The sequence below is a fragment of the Sus scrofa genome, chromosome 14 (assembly GCF_000003025.6).
Source record: "Sus scrofa isolate TJ Tabasco breed Duroc chromosome 14, Sscrofa11.1, whole genome shotgun sequence".
Lineage (NCBI taxonomy): Eukaryota > Metazoa > Chordata > Mammalia > Artiodactyla > Suidae > Sus > Sus scrofa.
Genome location: NC_010456.5, coordinates 62,507,997 through 62,527,609, shown reverse-complemented (window position 1 = coordinate 62,527,609; position 19,613 = coordinate 62,507,997). Strand labels below are relative to the sequence as shown.

General features: G+C 36.8%; 1 protein-coding gene and 1 long non-coding RNA gene across 8 annotated transcripts in view; one reads left to right on the top strand and one right to left on the bottom strand.

The window, feature by feature from the left end:
* Positions 1 to 1,695, bottom strand: part of PHYHIPL (phytanoyl-CoA 2-hydroxylase interacting protein like) — a 104,469-nt gene extending 102,774 nt beyond the window's left edge. Inside the window, 1 exon segment of one of the 2 annotated variants that reach the window (NM_001244581.1) lies at positions 1,367 to 1,695. In NM_001244581.1, coding sequence (NP_001231510.1) covers positions 1,367 to 1,472 — 106 coding nt within the window. In that variant the 5' untranslated portion in view covers positions 1,473 to 1,695. 2 annotated transcript variants of the gene reach the window in all.
* LOC110256651 overlaps positions 1,922 to 19,613 on the top strand; it is a 399,823-nt gene continuing 382,131 nt past the window's right edge. For all 6 annotated transcript variants that reach the window (XR_002338489.1, XR_002338491.1, XR_002338490.1 and 3 more), the window contains exons 1-2: positions 1,922 to 2,064; positions 13,212 to 13,302. This is a non-coding gene — a long non-coding RNA (uncharacterized LOC110256651). The remainder of the gene's footprint in view (positions 2,065 to 13,211; positions 13,303 to 19,613) is intronic.

The following is a 19,613-nucleotide window of genomic DNA, read 5'->3' as shown; positions in this document are numbered from 1 at the left end:
ATAGTCTAAGGATGAAGGAAATGTAAGTAACTTTTCCAAGAATATTTCATAAACATACAACACTTGTTTCAGAATTATTTAAAGTGGTTTTGGATTCAAAGAGCAATTACTCAAAGAGTGACTGTCCTAAATTTATTAACAAGTGGAAACTCCATGTTCAGCTGACCTAAACTGCACTGTATAGCAACGCCTAACCAAGTTATTACCATTTAAATGACTGTAAACAAGACCTCTGCTCTCTACTTGGATTCATACTGATCAATTTTATGACCTATCATAAGCACATTAGTGTTTCTGTATCACTTTGGCTAAACACCATTTTAAAATTACCCCTCTCTATATAGTTAAACCTTAATTTCATTTAAAGCCCAAACTGTTCAGAATCATCTTGACAACACACAAATTATTTTTCCTTTGTCAGATGTACAATTTTACAATTATTAGGCCAATCAATACTAATCAGGTGACTTTACAGATGAAGTTTTATTCCACATTACTTAAACAGCACTGACTTCCAACTACTCCAACTCATACAGAAGCACTATAACTACCCATACTGCACAGAGTACTAGTTTATCTCTTTAACGCTCAGAACCTGTGTTTAATCAATTTCCTTCTTTAGGAGACTGCCAACTTTAACAATAGAATAGGCCATATAATATCAACACACAATGGTGAGTACTCGCCACATATTCTGAATCACAGGAGCTATATTAGGCCACTTCCTTTACAGATTTTTGACAGTTTCTAAATCGTACCCCAAAACCACGAAGCCTGTGGCTGTCCTTGGTGCTGAAATGCACTCTTTTTCTGCCCCTTCACTGAAGAAACTGTCACCTCAATCCCATTTTGAGAGAAGGAAATCTGAAGAAGGGAGGTTCAGAAAAGGAAATGATAAGTTTCTGGGCAGAGATCGCTAACTACTGTGTGCGGGGGGTGAAGGGGGTGGAACAGGCTAGAAACATCCTGAGGGCAACTCCCCTTCGGCTCCCGGAGACCCAGGAAAGCGGTTCTGCGGCAAAGGTCGGACACGCCTCGTCCCGAGCTGGAGCAGCGGGCAGGAACGGCGCCCTCGCGGGGCAGCCCCTCAGCCGGGGCCAGGCAGCCGAGAACAGCGAGCGGCGCCGCAGCCGGGGACTTTCCCGGACGAAGCGTTAGCCCCGGGGTCCTTTTGTTCCCCGGGTTTGAGGGGAGGGTAGGTGGGCGAAGGGGAGCCCCCACCCTCATTCATTTGCACAAGGGTTGGGGGGAGGACAACAAAAGACCCTGCCGCCCGAGCGGGCAGGGTCGGCCAAGCCGGGGCTGCCGAGGCGCCTGGCCGCGGCGCGGGCTCGGCCCCTCTCCCCGAAGTCCCGGCCGCTCTTACCGTCCCGGTCGCACAGCTGAATGGCCTCCAGGCTGAGGTTTTTGATCACCTCCTCACAGGGACTGGTAGGGCTGTTGAGGGCATGATCCAGGCGCGGCACCTCCATTTTTCCAACCCCCTTCTCAAGTCCGCCTGCTTCGTACCCAAGCTCTCTCGGCGGACCGTGTGGTAGAGAAGGGCGGGAAAGGGAAGGGGAGTGGCGGAGGGCGGGAGGGGGGCAGGCCTGGGACTCGGCGCTGAGGAGCCGAGGCTGAGCTGCGGGGCTAGAGAGCCGCTGCCGAGGCGACAGCAGAGGCAGGAGCTCCGCGGAGCGTGCGGGTCTGAAAGACGGAGACCGACCCGGCGCGAGGGTGGGAGGCGGCGCGCTCCCGGCGGGGAGGGGACGCGGTGCGCGGGGAACGTGAGGAAGAGGGCGCGAGGCGCGCAGGCGCGCAAGAGGACGCGTCCACCTGCTGGCGCGCAGCATTCGCTCTCCCCCGCCCTTCTGCGCGCGCGCGCCCCCGGCGGCCCTCCTGCCTCGGCGCCTTCAGGCCCAAGGTGAGGGCTCTAATCGCCAGGAGCGCGGGAACGGCGGGCGTGTCTGGCGGTGAGGGTGGCGCTTGCCTCTCCCTCCCTCCCGGTGAGGGTGATTTGGCGTTCATTCCCTCCTCACAGTGTCATTCGGAGCCAGGTTGGCACTGAGGCTTCTGCACGAGGAGGTGAGATTGAGCAGTTGGTTTATCAGGGATTGGGAAAATGAGGGTCCACACACTTTTCTATCGGGTTTGGGAGCCCGCGGGCAACCTTCAACCCCTCACGGTCCGGGGCTCCTAGCCGCCCTAATCCTGTTTGCTTGGCCAGCCATTGGAAACAGCTGCTCAGTGTGAGAATGAGCCGACTAAATGAGGAGAGGTACGGTTTAGGGATAGGATTTTGGCCATCCCGAAGGAGGGGCAAACTGTGGAATTCAGAACTGCCAGAAAGGTGAGGGAATAAGGGGATGCCCGCCAAAGCTGCTGAAAGGCAGCAGATGTGCCTTGGGGAGCCAGCTGCTAGTCTTTCATCCTTCACAGTCTAGCTTCATTCATTCATTCAACAAATAAGTGCTTACTCCCCATCAAAGGCTTTGTTTTAGTTGCCAGTGAAGGAGAGAAAGACAGTATCTGCCCTGCAGCATTTGGAAGGTAGCTTTCTTTTCCACAGTGGAAAATGTGCTGTCTTAAGTTACCCTAAACTTGTGTGCCCATTATTTTTAGTGTCACGAGATTCTGCAGTGCACTCAGTGGAGGTGTACATGATTTTTAAAAAGAAAATAGATATAGGGTCCCAGGCGTTTTGCTTTTTTGGAATAGTTTTTAGTTTTGTTACTATCTCAGGATCAAAAGTAGTGCCACCTCCCCATTTTTAGTGTGTATTCTAATTTGAAATGAAAGTTTCTTGTCATTGATTTTCCAACCTCAAACCTAGATGTTAACCTATAGAGTAAGTTTACACATGGATTGCTATATGCTGCCCTTTCTAGTCGCATCCATTTAGCCATAACATGGCTAAATCTAGTTAATTGATGCCTCATGAAACACAAGGACCAGCTTAAGGTAAAATAAGCCTGTGAGAAAATTTGGCACAATTGCAAATTGTTAAAAATCTGCAGAATATAATTGGGTATCCTAAAGTGAAACGTCCTCATTATCAGCTTAGGTATTAATGAAGATGGATGTCCTTCGTGTACTTTGAGAAAATTTTTGTGTCAAGGTGTCCCCAAGGAAAGGATAAATTATTACTTGTCAAGAAGCATGACAAGATGGTGCTTATTGGTGAATTTCCTGTGTTTTAAAGCCTGGTTCTGAAGGACTAGAAATTAATATTGTCAGCCCAACTACAATAAGTTCATCTTTCAGAGTAGTATTAAATTTATAAATCTTAAAATGAACTGTGTAAGCTATATTACCAATTTATTGATTTACAGATGAGAAACATAATTCATGCATAGAATTAAAATTAAAAAGCATATGAATATTTAGAAAGCACCTGCTATGTCCAAGGACAGTATACTAAACGTTGAATTTTTGAATCCAAATAAGGAAAGATAGACATTGAAAAAGTAAAATGATAGGTGTTATGAAAGAGGAAGTATGGGAGTTTGTGGAAGCACACACATGGATCCCATCAAAGTCTGGTTAGTTAGGAAAGCCTCTAAAATGACTTTATTTTAAAGATATGGGAAATGATTGAAAGGCTTTAAAGAGTAAAATATCAGTAGAACAGTATTTGAGTAATGGAAAATGGGGTGATGTTTTGAGAAATAGTAATGCAAATATAAGACCTACTTAATCCAAAGCACCTTTCTGTTAAGGATTTAGATTGTTACATAAGAAATATGAAAAATCAGTTAATGTTTAACTTTTGACATTCAGCCTAGGATTTTTTTTTTTTAGCAATTGTTAGGCCTCAAATCAAGACATTGTCAAGAGATAAAATATAAATTTGTACATGGTTTAATATTTCAAGATTAGGCCAATGATGCAAATGATAGAATTTCTCTAGCAAAGACAAGATATTCTAGCCCACCATAAAGGCTTAGGTCAGAGATTGGTGTAAGGAAGATGGTGGCTGTGGGATAAGTAAGTAGAAGAAAAGGCTCAGAGGATTATAAAAAAGAGGTAGAAGTGCTTGAGGAAGGCATCCAACAACATTTTTACTCACTCTTACCTTGAGGATGTAGGGTGAGGGGTTGTAAATTTAGAAATGTCCAGATGGATATGGGAAGGCTACAGGACAGAGCAATTGCTGCCCCAGTTCTTAGATCTTTGGGAGGATGTCACCGGGTCATGCTAAGAGGGAACCACATTCAAGTAACGTTGAACAGGGCATCATTGTTAGGTGAAGGGAAGACAGGAGTTTACTTTCCAGAACTGCTGAAAGTTCCTTGTTCTCAGAAGGTAGCTGAGTTGAGAGCTAGCAGGCCTGCCATGTTAAAAGAGCAAAGTGATATTCTAGCAAAAACTGCAGGGGAGACCTTCTAGAACACTGATGTCTAAACCATCAAAAAAGATAAGACTTGTCAGTCAGAGACAGCTACCAGGCCCTGACCAAACTGAGAAAGCACAGACTAAGAGTTTTCTACCCACCAACTCCAAATGAAAAACCAGATATGCAGGAGATGTCAACACAGAAACCCGAGGAGGCAAAAGATACTATTTAAGTCCCAGTGCCTCAGAGTAATGATATTCCCAAATACCATTTAAAAGAGGATATAGGGGGAAAGGTAGAAATCTGAAAGACTGAGGGTTATATCTAAAAAAATCCTAACTTTACCTAAAGGAACATATTAAAATACTGATTTATTTAGGTTCCTGGATTAGACTAAAAACATATTATTCCCCCTCATCTATATATAAGTGAATGAAATTTATGAAGATAACCTAATCAGTTTTAGGTAAAATGAATATGAAGTTGCAGTGGGAGCCTTTGTAATCTCCATACACTTACATTGTTTAATTTTTAGCCTGAGGTGCTTTGCAGTAAAATCCTACCAGTCATTCAAGCTCCAACTCAAATGGTACATTCCCTGTAAAGATTATTCCTACTGACCAAAATGTCTTTTTGTTTTATTTACATGAGGCTTTATTTATAGTTATCTATAGACATAATCACTATGATTTATGTCATTATTATACATGAAGAATCAGGCTCAGAATTTGAAAAGAACCTTAAACATATCTTATTTCAATCCTTTGTCAAATGTTGAAGACCTCAATAAGAAGTTGTTTATCTTTTAATAAATGATAAATTAAAATCCTAATGAAGTAATCCAAAGTCTTACTCATTCTGGGCCCAAACATGCCTACTATAAGGTCAATACAAAGACCTTAATTTTCCCCTCTGTTGGTCATACACAATAACGATAATCCTTCTTCTTTCTACCCATATATTCAATTCCCTGGGTAAATGCTCCTATTTCAAGTATTTCTGATATCAGATTGCTTTGAGTCTCTCTGAGACACTCATGTTGCAGAGTGTCTGTCGCTCTGTACGCTTTCCTCTGGATGGCTGTAATTTTTTTAAAAGTTTGTAGGTGAACGCACTAGTTGTGGAAATATAATAATATATATATTTAATATAAGTATTATAAATTATATTATAAATAATCTAATGTATAAGGAAATACACAGAAGTATATCACTATATATGCCATACATAACACAGCCCAGGATCACATGAACTTTCTGACAGTTATCACTCTGTTCACACATCTTGAGCTTATAATACCTCTTTGTTGAAAATTTTTGTTTCACCTGTAATGTTGTATGTTTTAAACACATGTTATAGTATTTGCATAGAGAAGATATTCAGTACAATTTGCTGAATTATTTGGTTGAAGCTCATTCAATATTTTGTATTTAATTATATTGTTGTAGCTAGCCTAGAATTTTCAGCAAACCCAAAGATAAAGTAGGTTACAAAGTCCTTTAGGTAAGCTTATAAGAGTAAAGGTCATTCTTATAGGGTCCACAGGCTGTAGGCACAACTCAGTTTTTTATTGCTAGGCAAAAGGTGAAGAGTGAGAACCAAAACCATAGGTAGAAGCAAGCTCAAAGAAATGCGTAGTAAATTAAGGAGTAGTTTTTTTAAATCTTGTGATATTACCATAACTTTTCCTGAGCTTTTCTTATAAATGATAGGGTGAAAACTCATGATTGACAGAGACAAAATTGAAAGCAACTCAAATATTCTAAATTCTTTAACTTGATTCAAATTGAGTAGAGTCTGGATTTGTGAAGATCAAATGAGGGAATGCATATGAAAGTATTATGTGAGCTGTGAGGCACTTCAGAAAGTTAGGATATTGTTATTAGGGGACACTAAGGATGCCATTAAGAAAGGCTATCTCTGTTCAATTTTACAGTACGAATTCCTTGAAATATTTTAATGACTATTTCAAAACATTAAGAACTTCCATATTTAGAATATCTTTATGATTTAATGTGTTGGGGCCCTTAAAAATTCTGCTTAGTTTTGTTTGCTTTGGGTTTTATCTCAGTAGTAGATTACTGCCAAACCCTTAACCAAATACACAGTATTGAATCCCTGCCCGGCATTTGATTTCTACACTCCTAATTCTGTATCACCAAATACTTAATGGGAGAAGATAGAGAACTAAAATGAATTAATCCATTACAAATTCATGCTGTCAAAATTAGCTTGCTTAGCGATTCAGTGGCTATTGCAGACCACTACTCTTTGAAACACCAGCTCCATTCTCATTTTCAAAAGACGATCTCCTCTCTCTTTCCTGAAAAAAAAAAAAAAAGAAAAAAATGAAGGCCAGCCAAGTGAAATCTCTCATTTGTTCCTATCTTTAGCTCAGTAAGTCCTGGTAAAACTTGCTACTTTTCCTTCCCTAATGTATATCCTCCATTCAGTGCCTGTGTATTCCAGAATAGAGTTAGCTTCCTAATTTTACCCCTTCCCACCGCTTTGGTCTTTTTCTTTCCTCTGATTCTCTTTTTTGTCTTTAAACATCACCAAATCTCCTTGACTTTAAAAATTATCTTACTTAAACCAACTGGTTATTATCCAGTTTCTTAATGTTCTAAGGTAAATAAGGAACCTGTTAAAAATTGTGAAGTGCCGTAAAAGTGTTATGCATTGCCTCTATTTCCTTTTAATCCCCATAGAGTTTATCACCCATCTCCACCACTATCACCCATCTTTACTTCAAAATCATCTTTGAATTTGGTGAGATTTTTTTCACATCACCAAATATAAAGCCCTTTTATCACCTACATCCTCTTTAATATTTCAACATTTTATTTCTGCTGAACTTCTGTAGCACTGAATTCTATTGGATCTCTTCCTACATGTGTGCTTAATGTTTATCTACTCTAGCTTCTAAGCTACCCTCTTGAGGGTAGGTATTCCTTAAAGTTCAACCTCTGACATTATGTTCTTCCCTGTTTAAAGCCATTTCCTCTGAGAATGCATGCATTCCCATGAATTTTAATGTCTTCTTAATGTTTAAATTCTCACCTTTATCTTCAGATCCCTATCTCATGTTCCTAACTATAAACAAAAGCCATTGTCCTATTTCCAAATAATGAACATTTTAACTTACATTCCCATAATCATTTCTAATTGATCATTTCATCTCCAAAACTGATTCCCTTTTCTAATTTGCCCCATTATATTTACTGGCAGCAGTATCCTTTTAGTCACCCTCTATTACCCAGTTTTTTTATTTTCTCTTTTCCTTTTTAAATGAAGCTGTCCTCAAAATAATTAAAATTTTACCATAGCTCTTGAATGTGTGGCTTTTTTCCTGAATTATAAGTACTGCTAACAGCTAACACATTAAATTCTTATAATTTTGACTATATTATTGAAATTACCCTGTGCATAGTCTTTCTACCTCCTTCAGTCATGCTGCTACTAAGACTGACCTGCTGAGCACAATGATGATCAGAACTTGCTCAGTAAATTACAGTGGCTACCTATTTTTGTTAATGGTAAGTTTTTTAGGCATGTATATGACAATTGCAAAGCAATATTATAAGAAGATTAATCTACTCGTGTTTCTTAGGATGAATGGAAGACAGGAATTTAGGAGGTTATTATAGTCTAGGCAAAAAATATATGGTATTATAGAATGAGACAGAATTGGGACTGTCAAGGAAACCATGGGTTGGAGAGAGTTGGTATTATACTATTGCTTTCTGAGATTAGTTTTAAAAGTGACAAAAAAGAGATCCGTCGTTTAATATTTTTATATTTTAAAACACTAAATTGTTCACTCATATTACTTATGACTATATACTATTAGTATTATAGTATAGTATCTTACGGCATACAAAGCAAGAAAATTGTGAATATATTTCTCCCTTGTTTAAACCCAACAGTTATTTGCCAATGATATACAAGTAGATTAACCTTAAGAACTAAAGCGACATCTAGTCTTTATTCTATATTTGTGAATAAACAAAGCTTAACTAAAAATGGTTCTTAGAGTAGCATGTCTTAGAATACCCTCTGCTGTCACCGGTTAAAATTTAAAAGGAGTTGGTATTGGGGGAAAGAAACTTTGGGAGGGATAGGAAAGAAAAAACTTCTCTATAGACTGAACCACTTTGATTGAGAGCATTTCTCTTCTCTTCTCTGGTCCTTCCACTTCTATTCAGTGTGTATTACAGCAGAGTATTTTCAGAATGTGTTCAACTACACACCCCTCCCTGAGTAGCATGTCAGGAAATCTTGAAAATAAATTATATATAATAATATATATATAAATTTATAAGTATATAGTCACAAATCAGTTTGCCACAGTTCTAGACTATTCTTGCCTTCATAGACGGATCGTTGTAGTTTTGAGTTTTTCACCATTCACTTATGTATTTATGTTATTGACAGACAGGATCTCTGGTCTTTCCCCCTCAAACATCTCAAAAATGTTTTCCTGAAGTCCTAATTTAGTGTCCTCCTAAATATAACCACAAAATTTCCTGATGAGTCTTTTTCTAGGATTTTTATCTTAGCAGAATTAGAACCATGACTTTTAGAATGATTAACACGTTTTGGTTTCCCAAAGTTCTTTCTAAGCTAAAATAAATGCTGATAGGATCTCTAAAACTCACTTTTCTGAACATCCAATTTTCTCACAAATGTGCTGTAACATCAGTGATATTATATTGCTCTTATTTGCAATATACTCATTAGTGTGATAAGAAGCCCTAACTCAACAACCATATCTGGCCTTGAGACTTGGTCTCTGATATTTGAATAAACAAAACTACTAAACTGCATTCAATTAAGGTTTAATTTTCCCAACTTCATCTAAGCTAGGCATGCTCCAAGATCCATAATGAAGGAGGTTTATTTAAAAAATTATTGAGTCAATAACATCCACTGAATGATGATTCGATGCTATATACATATGTATGTACGTATGTATGCATGAAGTCAGTGCACATTATTGAGCAGCCATTAGCTTTTCTGTGAGGATACAAAGACACTACCCATGTAAACATTTTGCCTTACCCCATGTTATTGCTGTTATCCTATGATGCAGATAAATGGAATTGCTTCTGGCTAGCTAGTTTTAGCAAGAGGAGGTGGCATCATAAAAATTAGCACAGCAGCTATTTCACAGGAGAGGCTTCAATTAGAAAGTGGCAGTAGTAAGGGCCAGGGAGACAGCTAACTATCACTTTTTACGCTTCCTAATAAAATCCTCATCGTTAGGGCACATCAGTGGGATCATTTATTGTTCCAATGTGTGTTAACATTCACTGTTTAATATTCATAAAGGTGTTAAATATTTTAAATATTGGGAGACTGTTTTACCACTTCTTTGTTTGAAACTTCTCCATGACAGCTAAGCCAAGTTGTATGTGATTATGCCTCACAGCTAGAAAACTATTTCCTCTTGAAATAATCTGTTGTATCTAGAAAGAGCTATAGAGTCAACATTGTATGGAATCAAAAACTTCCTCCACTGTCAGTGTTTCCCCATTTATCTTGAAGATACAGAGAGAAATTAATTATTCTGAATTAATTCATCCGTGTGTATATATATATATATTTCAAAACATTGATATCTCTTCTGATTCATCTATTCTCCAGTCTAAAGCTTCTCACATATTGCAGCTTGACTCAAAAGTTATTACATCTTTGGTTTCCTCTGAATATGCTCTAAAATTATGTATTTTCCTCTCAAAATATAATGCCCAGAACCAAACACAGTATAATCAGGGTGGTCATATCACAATAGAGCAACTCATCTAAACTTATTGATTACAAATAAGTACTTTTACATAAATTGACAGGTCATTCACATTAAAAATGTTATTTGATTATAATCTGACAGTGTATGGCTATTCATCTTTGGAAAGTTCTTCGCAGTAACTGTCATTTATTATTCCTCACAACAACCTTCTTGAACCTTTGTTTTTTAAGCTGAAAGAAATGCCTGCAGTTCTCATTTTTACAAATCACAGAGATACTAAAACTAATTATGCATAACATCAAAAATTGGAAATGTCTGCAGCGCAGTTATATTTTATGTAGTCTCTTGATTACCCATGTCCTTAAGACCTTTAAATCGCAATATGTCATGAAGCTTGATAATAAGATTTTCTGTTTATGATAAGTGTCATATAACCACAAAGTATCTGTAGATTCACACATTTTGTGGAACAGATCATGGGCTAATCTTCCATGGTGTGGAAGGTTTTGACAGTCCATGAAATGCAATAAAGAAGCCTTATTTCGGATATTCACAGAGCAAACCTGACAGCCCTATAAGGATTTAGTTGATGCTGTTATAATGATAAAAGGGATTATTTCTTTGGTCTCTCATGTGATACTTCTTTTATTACAGTATAGTCCAGCACTGCATTAATTTCTACTCCACAAAAATGTCTCTTACCTAGACAAGTGATTTGATTATTTAAGATATCACAGAACAATGGAGTTCCTGTCGTGGCTCGGCGGTTAACGAATCTGACTAGGAACCATGAGGTTGTGGGTTCGATCCCTGGCCTTGCTCAGTGGGTTAAGGATCCGGCGTTGCTGTGAGCTGTGGTGTAGGTTGTATACGTGGTTGAATCCCACATTGCTGTGGCTCTGGCGTAGGCGGCGGCTACAGCTCCAATTAGATCCCTACCTGGCAACCTCTATATGCTGCAGGAGCAGCCCTAGAAATGGCAAAAAGACAAAAAAAAAAAAAAAAAAAAGATATCACAGAACTGAGGAATAACGGACTCTTAATCAAATATAGCCGAGAGAGAGACTCAGTCTGCAGAGACACTACATAGACAGTAAGCCTACTGAAAAAGTCCCAATACTCCCAGGAACCAGAATGACACAAAGTTAAACTCTAAGCCATCATCTGGCAAAATTGAACATTTATGAGAGTAGGCACTTTTAGTATCATTCTTGCCACGCACTACATTCTACTGTCCTTATTTCTATATTATTTCACTGTCTTACATCCTTAGATCAATCACTCTTTCTAGATCTTTTTCTTTCTTTTTTTTATATTTCATAGAATCCAAATGACCTTGTGGGATCAGGAGAGGAAAAGAGGACAAAACAAAACAAATGTAATAATAGGATGGATAAAACAGATATGATTATAGGCCCTTGTTAGTTCCTCTATTTCTCTCTCTTAAGGATATCTTTATAGGTGACCCCAAGAAACTGTTTATTTCAGGAAAATTAATTTGTATTCAGTCAAACTAATTTGGTGTCTCATGAACAAATCAAGTATCTAATTTGTTTTATACTTTTAGATATTTTTTGAATTTTTATGAAATTCTTAAAATGCAGCTCATAATGACTGTTTCATGTCTTCATAAGAGGTGGCAAATCTATAGTAGTAGGTGGTACAATTGATACTTTTGCTGATCTTACCTTATGGATGAACAGAAGAAATCCTAATAGGTCAAAAGCTATGATTGATTTTTTGCTTCTGCCACCTTAATAATAATTCAGATATTATTAAATTTCTATTTCAAGGCTCTTGTCTTTTCTTTCTCATTCTAAGGCTTCAGTACCTTTATCAAAATAATGGCCTCTAAACAATTTAAAAGGGTAAACTTATGGAAATGTTGTAAATTAATGAGTTGTAAGATAATATAGTTTCCAAGTTTCATCCTTGATCCCTTGACTGGATCTGTCTGCTGTCTTTTACAAGGAAGACAGCTAAAGCTAAGACAGTTAAAAACCTTTCTTTTTTTAGTATTTTTTGTTTTGTTTTGGATGGAAGTGGCCTGTGGGTACTGAATAGAAGTACAATGATGAGCAATGATGTTTGCCAAATCGTTGCCTTAAAGATTAGAGCCCACAATGCTCATTTTTGATTAACACAACTTAAAGATTTTTAGTACTTCTCATGTAAAGGGTACTAAGAACTAGGACACAGAGTATAAGACTTTATTCTCAGATTGACTTTACTCATGAGAATAAACAGTCTACTGCCATAGAGGTACCTTAAATTCACACAAATACTTTGCTTTTCATAATATGGCATATGCTATAACCAGTTTTAGGTCAGAAAGTAAGACATTGATAGTTTTCTAGCATGCCAGTGTATGGCCTAAATATATATATAAAATATGACTCTGCTTTCGTCACTCTTCTTTTATTTTCCATGTTGTTAGTTTGTTTTATAATGCTAATAATTGATCTGTGCTTGCATTCCGTGTAGCAAGCATGTGCTTTATAAGGAGAAATGTATCTAGAGAAGGGAGAAGATATAGAAAAACCTTAACATTTTTATCCATATATTTGTAGGTGTGGATATTTTACCTTTTTACACAAAAAAGTAGAGCGTAGAATAGGGCAGAGTGTGGCAAATGTTACAGGAGAGGAAAAATTGTGTGCTGTGTAAGCACAAAGAAGGGAGAAGTTTATTTTAGCTAGGGGAATCTACGTGAATAAAATACTTGTCCTGAGTGCCGTTAAGTACAATAAACTAAAGTGCCATCAAGTTGCTTCTCTAGGCTCTACATTGTACTCAGAGTGCTGCTGAGTCAACCATTTTAACCTGTTGAGGGATCCACAGAAGCACTCATCTTATCCCAAAAATATTTTTTTTTCTTTTCTGTAGATACACCAGGAAAAAAATGATGACATGGCCCAATATCAGCATACCTGATGTGTTCTTTCAGGTTGGGTCTTTTTAATGGGTAGGGAGAATGAATGCTCTATGTGCAGAGGCCATTTAACAATGATGGCTAAGGAGGTTAGTTATATAGACAACTTTAATTTTATTTAATGTAATGAAAGTACTTGTGGATATTACAAAATACTTCCATACTGTTATAAACACTAATATTTAAAGTCTTTATTTTCTTGTTTCATCTATAAGGATTATTCAAGTTGGTCTGGCAGTGCTGTTCTTTGAAAATCTGGCCTTCTGAATGTTCTCAACTTGATTTTGCGTAATAACCTCTAATACCGTAAGTTTTAATTTTTAAATTAATATTGAAGTTATCAACTATTGTTTTCTTACAATATATTCCATGACTATTATGTTTAAAGTGTCTGAGGCTATTTAATCTCCTTTAAATATATTTATATTTCTCTTAATGATATAAATATTAGAATAAATATATATTTTGTAATTTATATTATTTAAATATATATTTATATATCTTCATAACTGTATATTACATAAGATACATATTTATATTAAAACCATAGCAATTTCAATGTTTACAACCTAAATAATTCTCTTCTCTGCCCATGTCTTCTAATAAAGCCTAGAAAAACAAATAGGACCCTTTTGTAGTTGCTGCTTAATAGTGCCATAGTACATGGCTTCCAGACAGATTTATAAGTAGCATCACTACTCCATATTTTTGCTCTAATTACAAGCAATATACAATAAAATCATTTATTAGAGGATATAAATTTTCAATTGCCAGTTTTTCCCTCAGCAAGTTTTTCATTGAGGTAAGCCTCTACTTGTCTTATGTGTGAGATTTCCAAATTATCTATTCTGTATAATTAAGCTCCATACTTACAAAGTATAAAAGTCTTTTTTATAATCTCAGCTTAGGTCACCTATAAAATTATAAAGTCATCTTATAGAGTAATTCATATCCATTATAAATAACTGTTCACTCTTCTCTTTCCCTAATATGTCTTCTGGGGTTTTGCCAAGTATATACCATCAAGAGATAATAGTTCTCTTTGACCCCAGGGTGAGATTATTATTAAAAAAAAAAATACAGGTAAATAATTCTACTACATCTAAGAGTTTTTTCCCTAGATAAAAGATATTAAAATAGGGATAATTAGTAGGCATGCATAGATATATTCTGCATCCTATGATTTTAGGGATATAAGATTATGAAGTGAGACAGATATCACGTTTTCATAAAGCCTTTATTATATACGTTTCTGTGTATATTAATATACATGACTGTCAAAGCTAAAGCGGGAGGTCCTTGTCTTTACCCTGAGTCTGAGCTGCTGATCCCCTTTCTAATACTGTGTTTACACACTCCTAAACCATAGCAATGTAATAGATCCTTGAGAAATAAATATCTTAAATAATGACAACTAATATGATTAAACTTTCTGAGTTAAGTGATTAGTTTTTTAAAACTGACTAGAATGAAAATGGTTTGAGTATCATAAAATAAAAGCAGGCAACATTTTTTGAGAGTTTATGGGCACTGTTCTAAATACTTTATAGTAATTAATTCTTTTAATATTCATAACAACCTTTGAAGTGGATGCTGTTTTCATCTACATTTTACAGAAGAGGAAAATGAACACAGAGGTTAAATACTCTCTCAAAGTTTTGGAACTTGAATTTGAACTGATATAGTTTGGCTTCAGGTGTAATCTTTATGTTCAAAAATGAAAAGAAGGCGTTCCCATCGTGGCTCAGTGGTTAACGAATCCGACTAGGAACCATGAGGTTGCGGGTTCAATCCCTGGCCTTGCTCGGTGGGTTGAGGATCTGGCGTTGCCGTGAGCTGTAGTGTAGGTCACAGACGTGTCTTGGATCCCATGTTGCTGTGTCTCTGGCGTAGGCCGGTAGCTACAGCTCTGATTAGACCCCTAGCCTGGGAACCTCCATATGCCGTGGGTGCAGCCCTAAAAGAACAAAAGACAAAAAAAAAAAAAAAAAAAAGAAAGAAAATACATACATACACACATACAAACACACACGGATAGAGAAAGAGAGTATCTGTATGTGCTCAAATTCAGTGTTTTCATTTCTTAATAAAAAAATACTGGGTGTTTCATAACTTATTACTATAGCTAAAATATTCACAGAGAAAGAAGACTCACTTCACACTTTCCTTACCCACTGAGGGAAGAAAAACACCAATATATAGTCATTTTCAACTCTTTTCAGTATTATGTAATTTTTTGAATAATGGCCTTTTGGCAACTTTTTCCCCTTTCCTTCCTTCCCTCCTTCCTTCCCTCCTTCCTTCCTTCTTCCCTTCCTTTCTTTCTTCCTTCCTTCCTTCTTTTTTAGTTTTTTTGTTAATGACAGTGATAGGATACTAGAGACTTAGGGAATGGCTAAAAGATTAGAAAGGTTTGCAGTTTCTATATCCCACTTCATCATTCCAGTTTGTGAAACACTTTTTCTTGCCTTTGAAATAGAATGAAGTTTTATTTTATTGTTTATGAAAAAAGACACCCATATGCATACACTCCACATATTATCTGTGATTCTAAGTCAACCTAAGTTACAATTTCAACTGTCTTCAGACAAAATTAATAGATTCTGTAGCTTAATACTGTCCCTGATGTTATGTACAGGCAGTTTTCTGAAAATGCAAAACAAATGAGAATTAAAATACTCTTAAAATAGCAAATTGAAATTTTTAGACTCATAAGTAATTTCTTTGATGGTTTAATTGTTCTGTACCTGTTTGAGAAGTGATGAGCCATCCATCTTTAAAACTATTAATTTTAAGCTATTTGCATACATAGAAGGTAACTAAGGAAAAGAAAACATAATAGCAACCTGATTATGATATCTATATTATTTCTTTGATGCAAAATAGAAAGGTAGCTTGATCATATAATCACTCAAACTTTTCTACATGTAAGAGAAGCATTAGACTAAAGGTTTTGAGATATATACAGCAGTGTGTTGGTAGATTGGATATACAAAGCCCTGATTTATAGTATTTGACTTGTTTTTGTGGTATAAATACTATTATGGGTTGATTTCAAGATACTAATGATTTAGCAATTGACTTGCAAAATTTCTAAAAATTTGTTACTCAGGTCTAACATAAAACTAAATGCATAATTATATGACTTGGTTTCTTAGTCCCAATGATAGTAAGCAGTAGACTGACTGTGTTCATGTCCCAGTGCTTTACACCTCATGTATCCACATCCTTTCCCATGTAAGATCCTCTCACTGATATTCTTGAACTAGCCAGGTAACTTATTTGACCAGTGGGATGTTAGCAGTCATAATACATGTGAAAAAGACCATATTTCCATTCTGTCTCTTGAACGTCTCCTATTGCCATTAGAACATATGCAGGCTAAGCAAAGCCAGATTTTCCTGTCATTGCAACTAATACCATCCTGAATCAGTTGACAGCCAACCAATCCCAAGAAATGTGAGTGATCTCAGCCAGAATCAAAAATCTATTTTAGCTGACCTCCTGATGAGTATAGATACATAAGCAAGCACAGCCAAAGTACGTGGAGTCATATTGACATATAAGATAAATACATTTTTAAATGTATTATTGAGGTTTTGTGGTTGTTTATTATGTAGGATCATTTTGTTAATAGATAACTGATATAATGATGTTGTTATTTGGCAAGTATTAACTAGGATGAAAATATTTATATGAGGCAATATGCTTGTAAAAAGAGATCAGTGAAACCTAGGTTTGAATCCTGGATTTACCAGTTTTGGGAAGATAGACTTGAGAAATTTATTCAGCCTCTCTCTACCTAAGTTTTCTCATTTGGAAATTGTAGATAACTTGGAGTTCCCATTGTGGCTCCGCCAGTTAAGAACCTGACTGTGCCGGTGAGGATGCAGGTTTAATCTCTGGTCTTGCTCAGTGGGTTAAGGATCCAGCACAGGCCTCAGCTATAGCTCCAGTTCGACCCCTAGTCCAGGAACTTCCATATGCTACAAGTGTGGCTGTAAAAACAAAAACAACATAAAAGTGTAGATAACTAGCTTTGTAGGGTTATTGTGAAAACTAAATATATATCAGTGATTAAGAACAGAGATTTGGAATCTTACTGCCTGGAGTTGATTTCCAGCTCCACCATTTTAATACTTGAAAGCACTTACAATTATATAGTTTTAATTTACAACGCATATTCTAAGAGCTACCTAAATTAGAATTATATAAATAAAATAAAATACCTGGCACACAGTATATATTCATTAAATGTAAATGTAATGTAACATAGCTTTTTGTTTATCATGGAAAAATGAGTTTAACATTCTGGTAAAATTAGTTATAATAATTATTTATTTTTAAATATTAGCAGAGATTATCTGGAAGGGGAACAGAGTGGCCAAGTAAAGTTAAGACACTGTTTGTAGGAGTCCCTTTAATCTCCAGAAAGCAGGACCACCAAATCACTACTCTAACAGCTTCCAAGGAGAAAATTCCAACTCAGGATCCATAAATATAAATTTAGGGGATCTGTCTAAATTACTAGCAGATATATGATGTTTTTGCCTTTCTATCTAGCATACTTATGCAAGCTAACTTTCCTGTTAAGAGAGAAACTGAGGGAATTGAGGAATGCCTGTTAACATTCTGATTTACATGTCTGAACAAAGACTTCTTAGATAAGATGGGGGGAAAAGTAAAAAAAAAAAAAAAAAAAAGATTCAAGGAGATAATTGGCAGTCAAAATCAGTACCAAGAGATTAACATGGAGTAGAACCTACCACAGAGTAGAAAGAGGAGTAGAAATTCAATACAGTTAATTATGAATTTGTACACTCTGAGGATGACTCAACATTCCTTGCTTCACAGACCAAGAAATGGAGGGCCATGAGCAATAACAGGTATTTGGAATCAAGTCACCACTTCTTCGAGGAAGATAAAAATATGGTATTGTGCAGCTCTGTAATGGAGAGTGGAGTGTGGTAGGCATATATAGGCCTGAAATTGAATTGTCATTTGGAATACGTGCTCCCTTCTTGGAGTAAGCACCTAAGATGCATGAGGAAGCCTGCCAAGATATGTGAAATCTACCAGCTGTTCTCTGTAGAGACAAATTTACGCAAGAGGATTAAGGGAGCCAGAAGAAACCTGGAACATAGTTATAGTGATTTGAGGTTTGGGGAGGGAATCTGGAAGACTGTGGGGACACAGATGGATTTAGATCTCAAGTTGAAGGTTGTGACTCTGGCACCAAAAGCAGCATGTGAAAGTTAAAAATTGCTTAGGCAGATGCTATTGGAAAATAGGATTTTCTTTTCTTTATTCTTTTTTTCCCCTTTTTTGGCTGCCCCATGGCATATGGAGTTCCCTGGCCAGGAATCAGATCCCAGCTGTAGTTGTGACCTAAGCCATAGCTGCAACAACACCAGATCTTTAACCCACTGTGCCAGGCCAAGGATCAAAACTATATCCCAGTGCTCCCAAGACACTGCCAATCCCGTTGAGACACAGTTCCTCTTGGGAACTCTGGTTTTTATTTTCTTTATTATCATCTGTTATGCTATAATGATGGATTCTAATGAGGTATGGAATACTAGGCAATGAAATACTGGAAAGAGCATGTATGAAAAAAATTTAATCTGATTAGGAAAGATCAAATTTGAGAAAAAAATATATGAAGAAAAAAACTATAAAATCTGATGCTTTGATGAATTTTAAAAAAAACATTGCATGTCTAGTAATTCTTGAGAGAAAATAATAGGGATGAGAATCAGGACCAAGGCTAGTTCAGATGTCACACATTTCCTGACATAATAAACGCTCAGTAACTGTTTATAGTTATTAATGTAAATGTATGCATAGGACTTCATTATTTTTTAAGATAATGCCTATTTTTAAAGGCCTATACAAAAGCAAATCTAAACATTTATTGGGGTAAAAACAGTCTCATAAATACCAAAATTTGATGGGATTGAATTTATGACTGGAAAATAGAAATTGTTGAGAGAGCAATGATGGACCATGAGGGTTCCTGCATTTTCTAATATGGTATGCCAAGAATGCAAGATCCTGACTGCATTTTGACCAGGCCATTCTTCAGTTTTGTGTTTGCAGTGGATAACCTTGAGGGATGAGGTGACATCCTTCTTCACACAAAGAACAAGTTTACTTTTGCCTAAATTCCCTAAGCTCAGTGTTCCTCTCTTAAAATGCAACCCACTCTTTATGAAGGCATCCATTTAGGCCCACTTATATTATCCCTGTGGGATTTGGAAGGCCAATGGGAGCCAAAGCAGACCAACGGAAGTTCTGGCTATTGCTTTGTTGTGAGTAATAAAATCCATTGTTTCTGATCCGGGAATCTTGTATCTTCTGCCAGCATCCATGAAACAGTATCAGATTCGCTTACTAGCCTGTAAGCAGGGTAAAAATCTCAGGACATTTGTACTTTATGGCAGTAATAGAACATATTGTCGTCATGATAATTTCTAATGGTAGAAGAGTATATGTCAAAGAGAAGTTCCTGACGTACATACCTGAGTAATTTTGCTCAATCAATGTACTGAAAGCTATCAATGGGTTAAAAGAAATGAGGGTCTCTCAGATGATATTAGTGCTCTTTTTCTATATGA